The 18839-nt window shown below is 43.7% G+C and overlaps 1 protein-coding gene across 7 annotated transcripts in view; it reads right to left on the reverse strand.

The window, feature by feature from the left end:
* Positions 1 to 18839, reverse strand: part of LOC129708142 (myosin-16) — a 151327-nt gene that overhangs the window by 108361 nt on the left and 24127 nt on the right. For 6 of the 7 annotated variants that reach the window (XR_008725295.1, XR_008725296.1, XM_055653717.1 and 3 more), the window contains exon 2: positions 18414 to 18548. Coding sequence is in view for 5 of the 7 variants with exons in the window: in XM_055653717.1 (XP_055509692.1) it covers positions 18414 to 18548 (135 nt within the window). In the remaining 2 variants the exon portion in view is untranslated. Of the gene's footprint in view, positions 1 to 4417; positions 5014 to 18413; positions 18549 to 18839 lie in introns of those variants that run through there. The other variant, XM_055653715.1, reaches the window with a different exon arrangement.

An 18839-nucleotide genomic window follows, 5' to 3' on the forward strand; every position in this document is an offset into this window, starting at 1 on the left:
AGAACAGGAGAGTTAACTGTACAAAGAAATCTCTACTGTCGACCTCCATCCTGCACCACCAGATCCGATTACAACATCAACACGCAGAGTAACTCCGAAGAAAAAATTAAAACTCTCCTCTCAAGCTGGGTCCACTCTCAGGATTTTTACTTCGTTCTCAACTGCCCTACAAGAATCCCAAACAATGGGAAGGCATTTAAAAATAGTTAGATACCTTCACCATGTAATGCGTGGTTATCCCCGTATATCTAATTACACTCTCTCTCGCACAAGTATAAGAATACTTGGCAAATGGCCAGACAAAAGGAGCCTCTACACATACAGAACGTTACCTCCAGATATAACCCAGCAGAAACATTGAAAGACTTTCTGTAATTATATCAACCCCCCGACTACTGCAATAAAGGTCCCAGCAACACAAATAAACAAGAAGTCTTCTTTTAAAAAGCAGCTCAGTTTTACAGAGCTATGAGCGACTGCTGTGCAAATGTTGGCTTCCCAATACTTATAATTATGGACTTTTTTTAGAAACACAGAAAATGAGCAATATTTTTGCGAGCTCGCTTGGGGAACATTGGCCTGGGGAATCAGTGAGGGCCACGGTGAAAGGGACTTAAACCAACAGAACTGAGACTGTTTAAGAAGGAACTGCAGATGCTGGTTTAAACTGAAGATAGACACAGCAGTTTCAACCCGAAACGACACCTCCCCCTTTTCTCTAGGGAACTGAGACGGGCTGATATTAGTTTAGTTTGTTGCCATTGCTTGTGTCTGGTGCCTTTCTAGGATCTCTCCCATGAAGAGCTTACTGCTTAAAGTAAAATCACAAACTTTAACAGAACCAAAACCTTGCTCAATATGACAACAATGTCTGGCTGATTGCTTCGTTTCTCTTCCTTTCTCCCAATTTCTCTCCTGAAAGGTGCCAGAGATTTTTCCCTGGGTTATCGAAGGCACACGAGGTGGCCAGGTCTCGACCCAAAACATCTCCAGAGATGCTGCCTGTCCCACTGAGTTCCTCCAGCATTTTGTGTGTAAACCAGCATGTAAAACATCCTTGGTGTAAACCAGCATCTGCGGTTCCTTCCTACACAGGTGGCCATTACTGATGTGTGAGCTCAGACAGTGAATACAAGCTCACGTGAGAGGTCATGTTTTCGCTGGCTTCTCATCTGACATCTACACAGAAAAAGAGTTTCTGGACACTGAACAACATTCGTGTCTCCAATTAATTTTCATTGATTCTGCCAGTTTTAACTGGAGCTCCAACTGAGACTGACAATTAAACTTAATTACCCCTGCTGTTTATGACCAACACACTGAGAGCATTTGACAAGTTAACAAAAGGTTAAATTGTTAAATTGATGGTGAAAGTTTTGAAGCAGCTAACTTGACATCGAGACCTTGCAAATCTGCAGGAGGTTACGCTACCCATCCTGTTGACTCTTAAAAACTCTGCAGATTACATGATTTACTCCGTGAAGCACTATTTTATTTTCAAATTACTGTCTAGTTCCATTCAATTGTTATTTAGTCTTTTTCATCCACTGTTGGTAGACACAAAGAGCTGGAGTAACTCAGCGGGACACAGGCAGCATGTCTGGAGAAAAGTAATAGGTGGCGTTTCAGGTCGAAACCCTTCTTCAGACGCCTCGACCCGAAAGATCACATGTTCCTTTTCTCGAGAGACGCAGTCTGACCAGCTTTTTGCGTCTATCTTCGATTTAAACCAGCATCTGCAGTTCCTACCTACACTTTTGCTCAATGTCTCTGACAGCAAATCCCACATCATTAAAGGCTCATCATGAGAAATAACTTAGCCTTCTCTACAACAATAACAACACTAAATGCATGTCATTCACGAGGATGTTGCCAGGACTAGAGGGTGTGAGCTATCGGGAAAGGTTGAATAGGCTGGGTCTCTATTTCTTGGAGCATAGTGGGATGAGGGGTGATCTATAGAAGTGTATAAAATCATGAGAGGAACAGAGTCTCTTGCCCAGAGTAGGGGAATCCAGGACCAGAGGACATAAGGTTCAAGGTGAAGGGGAAAAGATTTAATAGGAATCTGAGGGGTGACTTTTTCACTCAAAGGGTGGTGGGTGTATGGAACAAGCTGCCAGAGGAGGTAGATGAGGCTGGGACTATCCAAATGTTTAAGAAACAGTTTGACAGGTACATGGATAGGACAGGTTTGGAGGGGTATGGACCAAGCGCAGGCATGTTGGACTGGAGTAGCTGGGACATGTTGGCCGGTGTGGGCAAGTTGGGCTGAAGGGCCTGTCCCACTTGGGCATGATTTGCGCGTCACGCAGGTGGCTGCCTACACCACCACGTCACTGCCTACACCACCACGTCACTGCCTACACCACCACGTCACTGCCTACACCACCACGTCACTGCCTACACCACCACGTCACTGCCTACACCACCACGTCACTGCCTACACCACCACGTCACTGCCTACACCACCACGTCACTGCCTACACCACCACGTCACTGCCTACACCACCACGTCACTGCCTACACCACCACATCACTGCCTACACCACCACGTCACTGCCTACACCACCACGTCACTGCCTACACCACCACGTCACTGCCTACACCACCACGTCACTGCCTACACCACCACGTCACTGCCTACACCACCACGTCACTGCCTACACCACCACGTCACTGCCTACACCACCACGTCACTGCCTACACCACCACGTCACTGCCTACACCACCACGTCACTGCCTACACCACCACGTCACTGCCTACACCACCACCACGTCACTGCCTACACCACCACGTCACTGCCTACACCACCACGTCACTGCCTACACCACCACGTCACTGCCTACACCACCACGTCACTGCCTACACCACCACGTCACTGCCTACACCACCACGTCACTGCCTACACCACCACGTCACTGCCTACACCACCACGTCACTGCCTACACCACCACGCCTCACCACACGCCATGCGCGCATAATGCAAGCGTCATGACTCATAAAGGATGTCACGTAAATGATGCACGAATTGGACTGGCCCTTGACTCTATACACTGACCATAACCAAACAATAGCAACATTGCAAATAAAGAATTAAATAATGCACAACTACTCAGTCCTTGCAATCCAGTAACTTAAAAAATCGATTAATGTTGTTTTTTAATATCCAAAATGATGCTTTAAGAAAATTACATTAGCACTGCATACAAATAATTGTGAGTGCTGTGTTTATTGTTCAATAATGGGGAACTGCCTATACATGTCACATCAAAGTTCCCAACAATTAGCCGACAAATCTAACGAGTACCATAAATACAGCAGAGCAAGAATTCTTGGAAATTTCAAACACAACGCTGACTACCAGGGTAACCAGGGATGCAAAAAGCATTGGGTTATGGAGGATCGGAAAATCATTGGTGCTTAAAAGCATAAAAGCATAGAAATTAAGCGCTGTGAACAGACAGACCAACGGGCACATAGTTATTAAGTGTCAGAGATGCCCTGGACCAGGAAACACGGCATCCATGGAAACGTAACAGATGAGATCAGGGGGTTGAAATGCGAGCAAATGCCGAGCACAAGGAAACCATCAAACACAGATGGTCGAGGGACAGAGGCAAACAGATTCAGGGAAAGCAGACATTAAAACCACACTTCACCATGACTTTACATTCTTGCTGTGAGGGTTGCTATCTGGGAGAGCTCTAAACACCTGCCTAGAGGCATTAGTGGCATGGGGCATAATGAACACCAAATCTTTCATTTAATGTACGGGACCATCACAGCTTTTCTCCTTCATCTTCTGTGAAATACACTGATCATGCTTCAGAAACCAACCTTAAAGGGTTAAATGCAACTCCTTACAATTCCTGATGCGCTGTCTGTCTGAGCAACTTGTAGCAACAGCGCCAACTTCGAATTATGGAATGGAACTACCCTCTTACCAATAACAATGGGTACATTCAAACCTTGAATTAAACGTGCAAACTCAAATCTGCAGATTTTAACACGTCTTTTCATTAAATATAGAAATCAATATATTATTTTGTAACCTGTGTTAGATCCGAGTGGGAATTTAAATAAAGTATTATGTCAGAAAACAACACATAACGAGCTCCATTTGTTAAATTCAAAAAACGATTGCTGCGAGACTGTGCCCTAAAGAGTTAAACTGAGAGTTTTCATGGCAGCCTGAAATTATCTGTGGAATGGCTAACAATCCAACTGCGTTCAATTACAGTGCACTCAAAAACAGGCTTAGTGCAATCTGCTTCAGGTTTTCCTTTCCTCCCAAGCCCTTTTCATTGGCTAATGTTACAGCGGCTTCAAACAGCACACTCATTCTTTCACACTGGCTGGGCGAAACAGAAGTTGTTGGGAAAGGGGAATTCACAAGTGAAATGGAATACATACGACATTTATCTTCTCCTCCAGGGTCACACTGTAGTTATCCCAGTCTAGATCTTCTGGTTCGGGTTCCACCTCTGCTCCATCCGCAGCTTCTGATTCATCGGACAGGGACCATGATCTCTGCAGGCGCGGAATTCTTGACATTTCTCAATTGGCCGTGTGCCTCTCACTTCAAAGTGCACACCTGTCTGTCTGGATGATGAGAATCGAAACAGCAGGGCAAGGCTTAAATTGCTTTACTGAGACTGGAGCTCCGATTCAAAAGCCCTGCAGGATAAAAAAAGGTGGCTAGTTTCTTCCTGCAGCTACACCTAATGTCTCGAACCTCGCTTCTTGCTTCTTGGTCGAGTTTTTCCCCCCTACGGATACCTTTGCTCCCTCTCTGTTGCTCCACGTGCCTTGAAGGTCTAACGACTGCTCTGCTATTTGACACTTCCACTTGCTGCAGCAAGCCGATTCAGCACATTAGGAATGGCCGCCAAGAAAAGAGTGGTGATCAATGCAGGTTCCTCTGTCCCCACAGCTGCCAAACTCCGCACGCTTTCCTAAGTTTTGCTGCAATCTATCAACCTTCAGCTCACTGTGCAGGTGCTCTGTTCATTCATTGTGTTCACCACAACTGATCCCTTCAGGCGGTGCTGTTAAGAATTGAAAAACTGCATGCTTACAGGCCTAATGAATCAATAGGTAGCAACTCCACTGTGAACTTCATTGGTTACCAGAGAGTGGAATAATCTCGGCTACAAGTACATACCCTGTGTGCATTAAAGTGCATTTTTATTTGTTCTCAAATATTAGTATTTATGTCATGATAAAAAGTAAACAATACTATCTCTATTTTTATCCTAGATTACAAATAGCCGACAAAATACAACCTTATTTCTCTGTCATTTATATCCCGTGATTCAGATATGATGCAGAACAGTGCACAATCAAGATCAACATTTAAACATTCTCAGGCTCAATGTCTCTATTGCTGTGATCTCTTAACGGTGAACTATCGACACAAATCACCCAGCACTCTGAGAAATGGAACAATTAATTATTCAGACTTAATCTCAGGACAATGATTCATGAAGGTTACAGTAAGATGTTGGAGCCATCGGGCTGGGAAAGGGGGGAGAGAGGTCTGCTCCAGATCGCAAACCTCTGCAAATGGCAAAAAGCAGGAAGTGATCAGCTCACAGCTGCTCTACGGCACACTTCATTATAACATCCCACAGCCTGAGATTAGGAAAGAACAGAGACATTTTAGGAGAAAGAGCTGGGTGCTGCGATCAATCGGATGGCTCTTTGAAATAGTCGGTACAGGCTCAGTGGGCTGAATGGCCACTTTACTGCATCGCAAGATTATATACGATAGAATTCACCCTCAACCACAAGATGATGGATACTACATTGCTGAATTCACTCAAAATATAGACAGGAAATGGAGGACAAAGATATTTGCTTTTCTATTACTGTCATCTATATCTATTTCTATTAAAATGTAGCATGCAAACAGCTAAAAGTCAACACAAATTTGATACTTTCTAGATTGGCTTTTCACAAATGCTAGAGGGGGCATAATGAGGAGGGGAAGAGAATGAAGGAAAGGAACAAAACTCCAGTCCTATTAATGGACTAGTTAGAGTGCAGTACAAGAGTTTGTTTGGTCTGCTAAACTCTGACGGCATTGAGTCCAATATGGTCAGCAGGTTGACAAGCACAGTTGTGATGAGAAGTGTGCTACCAGTTACACTGAGCATGGAACACACTTACACATTGTTTACCAGACTGATTCCTGGGATGTCAGGACTGTCTTATGAAGAAAGACTGGATAGACTTGGTTTATACTCTCTAGAATTTAGAAGATTGAGAGGGGATCTTATAGAAACTTACAAAATTCTTAAGGGGTTGGACAGGCTAGATGCAGGAAGATTGTTCCCGATGTTAGGGAAGTCCAGGACAAGGGGTCACAGCTTAAGGATAAAGGGGAAATCCTTTAAAACCGAGATGAGAAGAACTTTTTTTCACACAGAGAGTGGTGAATCTCTGGAACTCTCTGCCACAGAGGATAGTTGAGGCCAGTTCATTGGCTATATTTAAGAGGGAGTTAGATGTGGCCCTTGTGGCTAAGGGGATCAGGGGGTATGGAGAGAAGGCAGGTACGGGATACTGAGTTGGATGATCAGCCATGGTCATATTGAATGGCGGTGCAGGCTCGAAGGGCCGAATGGCCTACTCCTGCACCTAATTTCTATGTTTCTATGTTTCTATGTTTATTGACAACGGAAATAGGCATTAGACTCCCTCCACAATAGCTTCCTATTTTGGGAATGTTACATTAAAGAGACCGATTGTCACTGCATTCCCTCCGTTCTACACTCCGCCCAGTCTTCCACTATCCCTGAACTCCATTATTTATTTTACTTTTTTTTTTTTTTAATTTTATTAATATTTTTATTAGCCGTGTACAAAAGTATAAAACGCGGCATGTGACACAATTGTACAGCTTCAATTTTAATTTTAGCAAAGATGAAAGAGAAAAAGAGAGAAAGAAAATGAAAGTGAACGTGAATGTGCAAGAATAGAACCCTTAAACTACCAAATGAGTGTCGTCGGAGAGTGAGTAAGTAAAAGAAATAGGAAAAACGTAAAAAATAAAAAGACAAAAACGGGGAAAAAAAAGAAGAAAAAAAGTGTTGATATGCCTGCTTCATTTCTCTCCCCACCCATCACCCATCACCCATCACCCAGTCCGTAAATCGGTTTCATTCCTAAATTGTGTTGCACCATACTATCCTTGTAATGAATCTCCATTATTAAGCAACACTTCCATGATTGGAGGAGGTGCTGTGCACAAGGCACTGGTAGCAGAGTTAATATGACTTGATGTTTCAATCCCTGTAGCAAGTCGGCACTCTTGATATTTGCATTGGGATTGGAGTGGTGAAAGGTAGGGTAGGTACGTCATCGGGGTCGTTAGGCGGGCACCCTCCTTCTTTGACATTTCATTGATGAGTACACAATGTCTCCAGAGGGCACAACAATGATACCTGGCGTCCCAGTTGCACCCCCCCCCCCCCCCCTCAACATACCCTCCTGTCTTCATCTTGCAGCCCAATTGGTATCTTTCCTTTTGATCGAAAGCCAATGACGTGTGCCCTCTCAGATTGATGCACACAATCTCACACAACTACAGTGACTACTAATTCTCACTACTTTCTTCACAACCATTCGTCTAAATGAGTGAGATTATCATTAATATTATAATACTGCGGGAGTTTGCAAATGCACAAATTATTGCTGTATTTTCCACACTATATGATTGTAAAGCACTATCCCAATGTTTAAGAAACAGTTAGACAGGTAAATGGATAGGACAGGTTTACAGGGATATAGGCCAAACGAGGGTGGGTAGGACTAGTGTAGCTGGGACATGTTGGCCGATGTGGGCAAGTTGGGTCGAAGGGCATGTTTCCACACATTCACACTCTACGACTCGATAATTGCTACTCTTCCCTTGAAAAGATCGTATTTCCCTATTTCAACACGATCCCAGGATCAAACAAGGGCCGTCGTATAACAATGCCACAATTAAATCGTTGGGACCTTAATTTTTTCCACAAAATTCAGCTTTGCATTACACAGAGATATTCCATAAAGTTAAGTGGTACATTTCAAAGTGATGCATTCCCTTGACTTGCTGAGGTGAGGCAAATCTGCATGATTATGCACCAATCTGCACCCACATCACCAAGCAAACACCTTAGTAGACAAAATATGTAGGAAGGAACTGCAGATGCTGGTTTACACCGAAGATAGACACAAAATACTGGCGCAGTAGACAATATAATCGAACAGGATCTAGTAACGTTGTAGGCCGCTGTGCCATCTTGGGTGTCAGCTCTAAATCTAAGAGTCACAACAGAATAAAATCAATAACTTCTAGAAACATAGAAACATAGAAATTAGGTGCAGGAGTAGGCCATTCGGCCCTTCGAGCCAACACCGACATTCAATATGATCATGGCTGATCATCCAACTCAGTATCCTGTACCTGCCTTCTCTCCATACCCTCTGATCCCCTTAGCCACAAGGGCGACATCTAACTCCCTCTTAAATATAGCCAATGAACTGGCCTCAACTACCCTCTGTGGCAGAGAGTTCCAGAGATTCACCACTCTCTGCGTGAAAAAAGTTCTTCTCATCTCGGTTTTAAAGGATGTCCCCCTTATCCTTAAGCTGTGACCCCTTGTCCTGGACTTCCCCAACATCGGGAACAATCTTCCTGCATCTAGCCTGTCCAACCCCTTAAGAATTTTGTAAGTTGAAGTTTCTATAAGATCCCCTCTCAATCTTCTAAATTCTAGAGAGTATAAACCAAGTCTATCCAGTCTTCCTTCATAAGACAGTCCTGACATCCCAGGAATCAGTCTGGTAAACCTTCTCTGCACTCCCTCTATGGCAATAATGTCCTTCCTCAGATTTGGAGACCAAAACTGTACGCAATACTCCAGGTGTGATCTCACCAAGAACCTGTACAACTGTTCCCTATTCCCAGTCGTTGGTGAGAATCCATTTGAAATTTATTGCTGATGTTTGGGAATGTTGCAAGTTTGATCCAACTTCAAGGAAGATAAAAAATAATTTACAACAAATAATCCACCGGATCTTACATAAATGGTTAAACTTCAGCAAAGAAATCACCTCCACAATAATGAATGAGAGAAAAATCAAACTATTCCCCAAACTAATTCTGAAATGCATCTCACACAAAACAATTTGCAAAAAATTCCATTGCTATATTTTTTGTGAAGCTCATTAAACAAAGCTGCATATTGAGAACCTGAACCAATCAACTATTATAACATGTTAAAGCACGGCTTATAAATTAGCCATTAAGCAGGGACAACACAGTCAAGTAATGCCAAAGAAAAAAAACTGGCTGGCAAGATTCGGCAAGAAAAATAAACCTCAAACAAAGATCAGAAATTATGAACTGAAAAAAAAAAAAGGCTGAATAACCACATCAAAAGCCATCTGCAAATCATGTTCTGCGGGCAACATTGACAATGGCCGTGTGTGCACATCAGTCAGAAAGAGATATAAATACACTTAAAATGCATGGGCGAGAAACAAATGTCTTAATTGCATTATTTATGGTAAGATCTTCCAAGCTTTCAAGTTTGATCAGTATGTGCTTCAGCAAATTTTGGAGACCATTCTTCCTCAGTCTGGACTTGTAAATACGCGTTGTTTTATTGCTTTCTTGCACGTCAGACAAGCCGTCCTGATTGTGATCACAAGTCTGTGGAATTCTCTGCCTCATAGGGCGGTGGAGGCCGGTTCTCTGGATACTTTCAAATGAGAGCTGGATCTGGTTCTTAAAGTCTGGGGATATGGGGAGAAGGCAGGAACGGGGTGTTTAAGAAGGAACTGCAGATGCTGGAAAATCAAAGGTACACAAAAAAGCTGGAGAAACTCAGCAGCATCTATGGAGCGAAGGAAATAGGCAACGTTTCGGGCCGAAACCCTTCTTCAGACGGCAGGAACGGGATACTGATTTTGGATGATCAGCCATGATCACATTGAATGGCAGTGCTGGCTCGAAGGGCTGAATGGCCTACTGTCTCTTGTCTATTGTCTAAGTCAGACAATCCACCCTGCTCTTGTCACGTGCAAATCAGCCTCCAGTTAGCTAATCAAACTTTATTTAGTATCTATTATCAGTTTAGTTAGCAAGCGAATTGTATCAATTTACTAGACTAAATGGGACCCATTGGTCACTCAAGCCTAATGTGCTGGCAGCTCAATCACTCAAGGCTGGTGGGCTGGCAGTTGACCCACGGCTATTCCTTGAAATGCCACTTCAAGCAGGGTGCAAGGCCACCAAATTCCAGTGCAGTTTCCTACAATTTCAAGCAGGGTGCAAGGTGTGACCTCTTCCTCCCCTTCTTGCAGAAACTGAGCCACGCCCACACTTCCAGGTTTTATAGTCCCTCCCACTAGAAGGGGCGTGGCCTTCATGGCGTAATTGACAGGAGAAAGAATCTCAACAATTTTTAGACACTAAGAACTCTTTTATTTTTCATTAATGGGGAAAATCCTCGGCACCTGATGAGCGGAGGGGGATTCTGAGTAAGATGGCCAAATATCACAGCCGTACGTGGTAACATTTTTCCTAAAATCAATATACAGCGCAAACAGAAAGTGATTAACATTAGACTTTTAATTATATAGAAGGCAAGGCAGCTTTGGCATTCTCAAACCAACTTTTTCAATTAGGCACAGCAACTTTCATGCTTGACTAATCTGGAATTTTTTGAGGATGTGACAAGTAAAATGGATGAAGGGGTGCCAGTGTATGTAGTGTATCTAGACTTTCTGAAAGCCTTTGATAAGGCCCCGCATGGGAGACTGGTGACTAAAATTAGAGCACATGGTATTGGGGGTAGGGTGTTGACACGGATAGAAAATTGGTTGGCAGACAGGAAGCAAAGAGTAGGAGTGAACTAAGGTACACAAAATTGCTGGAGAAACTCAGCGGGTGCAGCAGCATCTATGGAACGAAGGAAATAGGCGACGTTTCGGGCCGAAACCCTTCTTCAGACTGATGGAGGGTGGGGGGGGGAGAAGGGAGGAAAAGGGGAGGAGGAGGAGCCCGAGGGCGGGCGGATAGGAGGGTGGGAGGAGACAGCTAGAGGGTTAAGGAAGGGGAGGAGACAGCAAGGGCTAGCAAAATTGGGAGAATTCAATGTTAATGCCATCCGGACGCAAGGTCCCCAGGCGGAATATGAGGTGCTGTTCCTCCAATTTCCGCTGTTGCTCACTCTGGCAATGGAGGAGACCCAGGACAGAGAGGTCGGATTGGGAATGGGAGGGGGAGTTGAAGTGCTGAGCCACCGGGAGGTCAGGATGGTTATTGCGGACTGAGCGGAGGTGTTCGGCGAAACGATCGCCCAACCTACGCTTAGTCTCCCCGATGTAAATCAGCTGACACCTAGAGCAGCGGGTGCAGTAGATGAGGTTGGAGGAGATGCAGGTGAACCTTTGTCGCACCTGGAACGATTGCTTGGGTCCTTGAATGGAGTCGAGGGGAGAGGTGAAGGGACAGGTGTTGCATTTCTTGGCAATTGAGTGAACTGGCCCTTTTCAGAATGGCAGGCAGTGGCGAGTGGAGTGCCGCAAGGCTCGGTGTTGGGGCCGCAACTATTGATGCTGCCTGTCCCGCTGAGTCACGCCAGCTTTTTCTGTTTACCATCGGTTTAAACCAGCATCTGCAGTTCCTTCTTACAGATTTCTCCCTTAGTATCTGCAGTATCTTCTGTCTCCGTCATCACCTACAGTTACCATTCCGTTTTGAGAGTATAATGAGTCTGGAAATTGTCCTGAATAAAGACCTTTCATTTCTGTAGGGCACAATCAAAGTCACAACAACTACAGAACAATAACTACACCAATCACATGAGTGCATCCCACACAAGAAAGTATCCAGTGAAAAAACATTGGAGCCTTATTGTGGAAAAGTAATGAGACTGAAAGGAAAGTCATTCTCACATTCTTAAATACTAATACAGATGGCAATTACCCAGTCTCCAGCCCTTGGCAATGGACTGGCTTTAACTGATGCTGGACTGTAATAACTTCCTCAGGGATACCTCACATTGGTATAATTATCTGACAATCCTGTTACGTGGCTTTGTAGATCTACTTCTCATCCTCATGGCTACCTCCGCAGGCAATTCTATAATCAATATCCTTTTGTTCAATTACCTTGCCGCAATCATGACAGAAATCTGGTTCACTTGATGATCAATCATGAACTATACACATACGCAGTATTGCTGTCAATCATCCCAAAGTGTAATGCCTTCAGTATGTTCCAGAGAACTCTGAAATTCCACCCTTTGTTAATTTGGTCCATTTTCACTGCAGATCCACATCTGGAGACATCTTGCTCCCATCTACTGCCATGCTCTACACCACATCCTTTGGTTCCGTGCCAAACGACCTTCTTTTGGTTTTCTTAGTATGTAGCACATGCATTCTTTTAACAAACCTATGTTCTACTTCCTCCCAAGACGGTCTCACACTTAACTGCCTGGCTCTCTCCTCAACCAAACCAAACCAGACTGTGATGGAGAAGGTGAGGACAGTGTCTACGCTGACCGTATAGAATTGGACCATCATTGCCTGTGGCAGGTTGTGCTTTCTCAGCTGCCGCAGGAAGTACATGTTCTGTTGTGCCTTTTTTACAGTGGTTTTACTGTGGCCCCTCGTTTAAGGTCCTTGGAGATGATGGTTCCCAGGAACTTTAAAAAAAACTCCACAGATGTGACTGTGGTGTTGTTGATGGTGAGTGGGGTGAGGGGAGTTTTTTATTTTGGTGGGAGAAGAAACATGAAGAAAAGAGTTTCAGATTGTAGCTGTTATTTCAATACTATTGTGAGAATTTTGCCTCATTCGGAGCAGATTATCTGCAAACCTAAAACCATATTAAAATATTACATTTTACTGATCAACCAACTGCAACATAGGTTAGAGAGGAAATTAAGTGGCTAATTCCAAAAATTATGTTTGGGGAGTGTTGTAGATCAGAACGATCCAGGGGTGCAGTTTCATGGTTCCTTGAAGTCTTATGGAACATGGCCTTCATCGGTCAGAGTATTGAGTATAGAAGTTGCGTGGCCACTCAGTTGTATAAGACGTTGGCAAGACCGCATTTAGAGTCTTGTGTGCAGTTCTGGGCACTATGTTGTAGAAAGGACATTATCCTGGAAAGGGTATATAGAAGATTTACGAGGATGTTGCCAGGACTAGAGAGTCTGTGATATAGGGAGAGGTTGTGTAGGCTGGGACTCTATTCCTTGGAGCGCAAAAGGATTGAGGGACATAAAATGATGAAGGGTATAGATCGGGGAGATGCACAGTCTCTTGCCCAGAGTAGGTGGTTTGAGGACCAGAGGACTTAGTTTAAGGTGAAGGGGAAAAGATTTAATAGGAATCTGAGGGGTAACTCTTTCACTCAAAGGGTGGTGGGTGTATGGAGCAAGCTGCCAGAGGAGGTAGTTGAGGCTGGGACTGTCCCAACATTTAAGAAACAGTTCAACAGGTACTTGGATAGGGCAGGTTTGGAGGGATAAGGGCCAAATGCAGGCAAGTGGGACGAGTGTAGCTGGGACTTGTTGGCTGGTGTGGGCAAATTGGGCCCAAGGGCCTGTTTTTACTCTCTAGAATGGCATTACTGGCTGAGGGAAATTTTCTATAGCAGTGTTTTAGCTGTCCATTGGGAAAAATCAATGTATTGTGTGCTCAACCAGTAGCTGAACCCCAGGTTTACCCCATCTCCAGATGACCTGCTTTCTAATCCATGTTCTTCCCACTAGAGAGGATATCCTGCCGAATCCCCCAGCCATTGAAGTAAACTTCCAGGAGATAAATACACAATGACTTCTAACTTAAAATAAGGTATTAAAATAACGTCCACAATTTATTGAAGAATTTGAGAAGTTTTGAGAGTGATGAATTCGGTCATCCACAGAAGGAAAGTTTCTGCGCTGTATCTCTAAAACTAAAAGCTAAAAAACGTACGCGGTCACGGGGAGGTGGTACAAACTCGGTACAGACAGCCGGTGATTGCAGGAGTGATCACAGAAAATTTCTACCAGGAACTCACTGCATTTAATGGAAAGATCTTCAATGGGTTAGTTTGCCCAAAAGGGAAAGAGGAAGAAAGAATGGCTGGGAGATTATGTCTTAATTCTTCCAAGAGTGGGATTGATAGTATCCATGGACACCCCTGGCAACTTGCTCACTTAAGGGATGTGTTATTTCTAAAAAGGGGGGAAGAAAGGGAAAATGATTACTGAAAGAAAATTAAAAAATGAAAATTACCAAAGGCTACAATGTTAGTACCATTAATAATTTCCAATTGGCAGCATTCAACATCAACTCCAATCCATGTTCCAAGTTCCCTTCTCTTGTTCTTGTTGTGTAGCACAGCAAATTTCCTAACATTATTCAAATAATTTTTTTGAAAGCCCTTTTCCGTTTATACACATATCTGTGAATTTGTTGAGGCGTGGAATGTTCTGTTAATAATAAATGCAGATAATTGTCCTGCATGCATTAGATTATATTTTAAGATATGAAATTCTGCAAAAAAAACATAGCTCAGATAAGCGGCTGATATGTGATGCATATCTACCAAATATTGACTTCCCCAAAATACACTTGAGTTATATTTTAAGCTTCCAAATTTCTCCAGCTATGGCTGCAAGCCTGCACACTGCATTGCTACTAAAATAGCCAGTATGAACCTCCTCTCCCATTAAGTTCAGCTTTAAATCACAAAGAAGGCAAAGCATTATTAGGATTTAATAACTTTTTCTACAACCTTCGGCAATTCGCTTGTACTAACTTAGTTGACCTGAGGTCAGCCCAGCACGCAGATACCAAGGCAGTAAAGAGAAGGAATCCTAAACATTTACCCAAGAGCACGTCTAATTTATACGGCTAAGCGGATCTGCCCCCTGCGTTGAATCAGAGGTCGTCCAGCACATACATACTGACAACAAACATTTCCACCCAGGCCTTACATTCAATACAAGTTCAGCATCATCTTTAATGGAGCTCCACAACGTACTGTTGACTTTGGCTTGGTAACACGTCAGCGTTTGAAATAAACAAGAGCTTGGATTGTGAGATTGGATGACATCATGGTCCAAGATGCAGACAGCAAATTAAATGTCGACTGCATCCCTCAAATTACTGTGTGGGTCACTCAGACTCCCCAGGAGAGAGGTTCAGACAAACCATGCCTTGGAACATTTTGTGTATGATAAGAAAAGACAACTGGGTTAATCAATTTTAACAAATTGCAGTAGATTAATTGATCTTCTCAAAAATATGTTATTTGGAAATAAGTTAGGTTCAGCCACGTCCATACATGGTTAATCAGTCAGGTCAGTGACACCGCACCATTTCACCCAATAAACACTGTGGCAAACTTTGCATCCACTGATAGTCATTCTTGGAGTCTTATGGAGCAGGAATGTCCCAGAAAGCTCCAAAGAATTGATTGGGGAGGAACTCCATAGGCTCATTCTCATCCTAAGACGCATACACAGTAAACCAGCAACACTAGGGCACCTGACCAAATTATAGCTGATCATAAGAAAACTCAAGACAGGAGCAGGTCAGCCATTGAGTTCCTGAACATGCTCCACCATTCAATAAGATTATGGTCAATCTGATCTTGACTTCATTTCCACTCTTGTATCTGTTTCCCTTTGCATGTCACATCCCTACAGAATGGATATCCATCAATTTACCAATCTCTTCAGTCTGAAATGTTCAATCTGAAAGTTTGTTCCATGGGTCCAGATCAACAATCTCCCAGCAACATCTCTCAGAAGTTCTCTCTGAATATTACATGCCTTATATTTTATTGAAGATCACCTCTCATTCTTTTCAATTCCAATGAGGAAAAGATCCTTCCGGGTTTATTTCTAAGAATCTACTGGCTGAAGGAAGGCAAGATTGACCAACGTGGCCCAGAAGTTTTCTTCTGCCAGAAACATCACCCCCATCCCTGGATCCCACCCTCATCAACACATGTGCCCATGTCATTACAGCTGTCCACCATTATTTTTCAAGCATCTCTGTCCGGGACCTCTCTGCCCTTCAACCTGTAATATTTTTTTTATCCACTGCTCCACCTTGCACCATGCTTTTTTCTGCACCTGCCTATGCAGCATATTTCTTTCCTTGCCCTCCCCAAGCTGTGGTTCGCTATTGTGGGGCTCCAGCTTCTCAGCCAACAACTGACAAAGACTATAATTCAAAAGGATATTCTGCAGTAAGATTTCGCAGGAGTTGATGGGAACATTCCATTTCCATCAACTGCATAGCTGCTTGCCCCCCTGTCCACCCTGCTGTCACACTATATGCATTAGGGCCTCCAACGTCATCCCCGTCTCCTTTGGCCTAGTTCGTGTTTAAGCTCTCTCATAACAATCTGGTTTGTATATCTATTATTTCCAAGCAATCTATCAGCCTCACTCGACCTCCTTGATGTTCTTATCCCAGCTGCTTTCGAGTTCAGCTTCTACTTACTTTTGCTGCTTCATTCAGGAATTGTCTTGTGTGCAGCCGGCCAGGGGGTCTTGATTCATCACTCAGGAATATCCATCCACAGCACGGAGGATGCTGAGCAACAGAGCAGTAATTTCAGATATGATCTGCGTCTGGGACCAGCGGGAGAGACACCAGTGACTGCAAAAGCAACAGCCTGTGGCGGATCCCATGGTGCAGTAAGTAAACCATTGCACAGTAAACTTCAATCTCGGACTTGCCACCCTGGGGGTATTAAAACATGGACATAGCTGTGCGCACACTGTGAATAGCTGGTTACACTATTTCACAGGAAAATACTGGCCTGCTGGAGTTATAAAATCGAAATGTTTGTGATTATCTACTGATGCGTTTTAATGATTTAGGTAATGAGCAACATGCCCATGATTCACAAACATCAGTGATTATTAGCCCTTTGAGCTCATTCACAAGAGAGATCATGTCAACGTCACAGCTCAATGTAACAGACAACACTGTATTGAATGATCTCATCCTGAAACTTCAGTGCATCTCGCATCTACAGCCTTTGAGAAAGAGTGGACCATTGGCAAATTTAAATAAAAATTCAGAGTTTGCAGCACAACGGTAGAGTTGCTGCCTTACAGCGCCAGAGACCCAGGTTTGATTCTGACTACGGGTGCTGCTTGTATAGAGTTTGTACGTTCTCTCTGTGCCCACATGAGTTTTCTTTGAGTGCTCCATCCCACATTCTAAAGACGTGCAAGTTTGCAGGTGTTACAAGGGAACAGGTTCAAGGATCTGACTAGCATAACAGAAAAAGGCTCAATCATCTGTTTAGTTAAAAATCAGTTTTATTGGCTTGAGGGAACAAAAACAATACTTGTCTCAATACTTGTCTCATGAACACATCGGATTTATTGGCAAGCGAGAGAACACAAAGAATATTTGTCTTGGTATTTAAGAAGGAACTGCAGATGCTGGAAAATCGAAGGTACACAAAAATGCTGGAGAAACTCAGCGGGTGCAGCAGCATCTATGGAGCGAAGGAGATAGGCAACGTTTCGGGCCGAAACCCTTCTTCAGACTGATAGGGGGTGGGGGGAGGCGGGGAGAAGAAAGGGAAAAGGAGGAGGAGGAGCCCGAGGGCTGAGGTAGGAAGGGGAGGAGACAGAATTGTGAGAATTCAATGTTCATACTTGTCTTGGTATGCGTGGGGTCCGTATTACAGCAGCACGTATCTCTCTCTCGCTCTCTCTCTCTCTCTCTCTCTCTCTCTGTCTCCGTCTGCGGCGCTGATCGCGACTCGGGTAATGAGCGACATCTCCACACACATTGCTACAGACTTGGTGTGCAAAGCAATATGCACAGCGCAGCTGGTTTGGCGCGCAAAGGTTTAAACAGCACTGTCAGTTTAGTGCGTGGGAATTTAAACAAAGAGCTGTCGGCTGCAGCACCATGGATTCTAAATATAGCACCACCAGCCACGGCGCTATGGGTCACAGACTGTTTGTGCAAAATTCTCGTATACAGTAGGTTAATTGACTTCTGTGAATAGTCCCTAGAGTCTAGGGTAATGTATAGGATAATAGTCGGTGTGGATTCGGTGGGCCGAAGGGACTGTTTCCACGCTGTATCTCTAGAACAAAAAAAACCCTAAATCTATGCATTGAATAGAATTGAATGATACAGTGTAGAAAGAAACACTTTGGCCCATCCAGTCCACGTCATCCATCGATCACCCGTTCACACTAGTTGTATGGTATCCCACTTTCTCATCCACTCCCTACATACTAGGGTCAATTTACAGAGCCCAATTAACCTATACACCTGCACTTCTTTTAGACGTGGGAAGAAACCGAAACACTGACTCTATGACACAATTAGTAAGGACACTAAGCTTGGTATACAGTGAACTTACGGAGCTCTTCTGAACAAGCTGCTCTAGCTCGTGAATTCGCAAACAAAGCTGATCAGCTTTTTCAACAGCCAGTTTCAGTTCCTCCTCCTTTGCCCTCATCTCGATGTTTTGACCTGCCGCAAGGAGTGGTTTGACCTACAAAAGGAAAATCTTGTTGAAGCAGGCTTTTAAAGTTTAGCATAGACACCACTTCACAGAAGGAGCAGTGCAAGAAAACAGCATCACAATACATGCTCTCCAATATCAATCTTCCTCAGAACATTCTCCTGACATTCTTTACATGGAGGCTGATTAAATAATGTCTGAGACAGAAATGATTAACATTTTTTAATGTACATAGATTAATGTATGTCCGGCTTTGGAAAGTTGACTGTGAACTTTAGTGAAACCATATCATCATTAATGTAAATTAAGGTAAATCACAAT

The sequence above is a fragment of the Leucoraja erinacea genome, chromosome 23 (assembly GCF_028641065.1).
Source record: "Leucoraja erinacea ecotype New England chromosome 23, Leri_hhj_1, whole genome shotgun sequence".
Lineage (NCBI taxonomy): Eukaryota > Metazoa > Chordata > Chondrichthyes > Rajiformes > Rajidae > Leucoraja > Leucoraja erinaceus.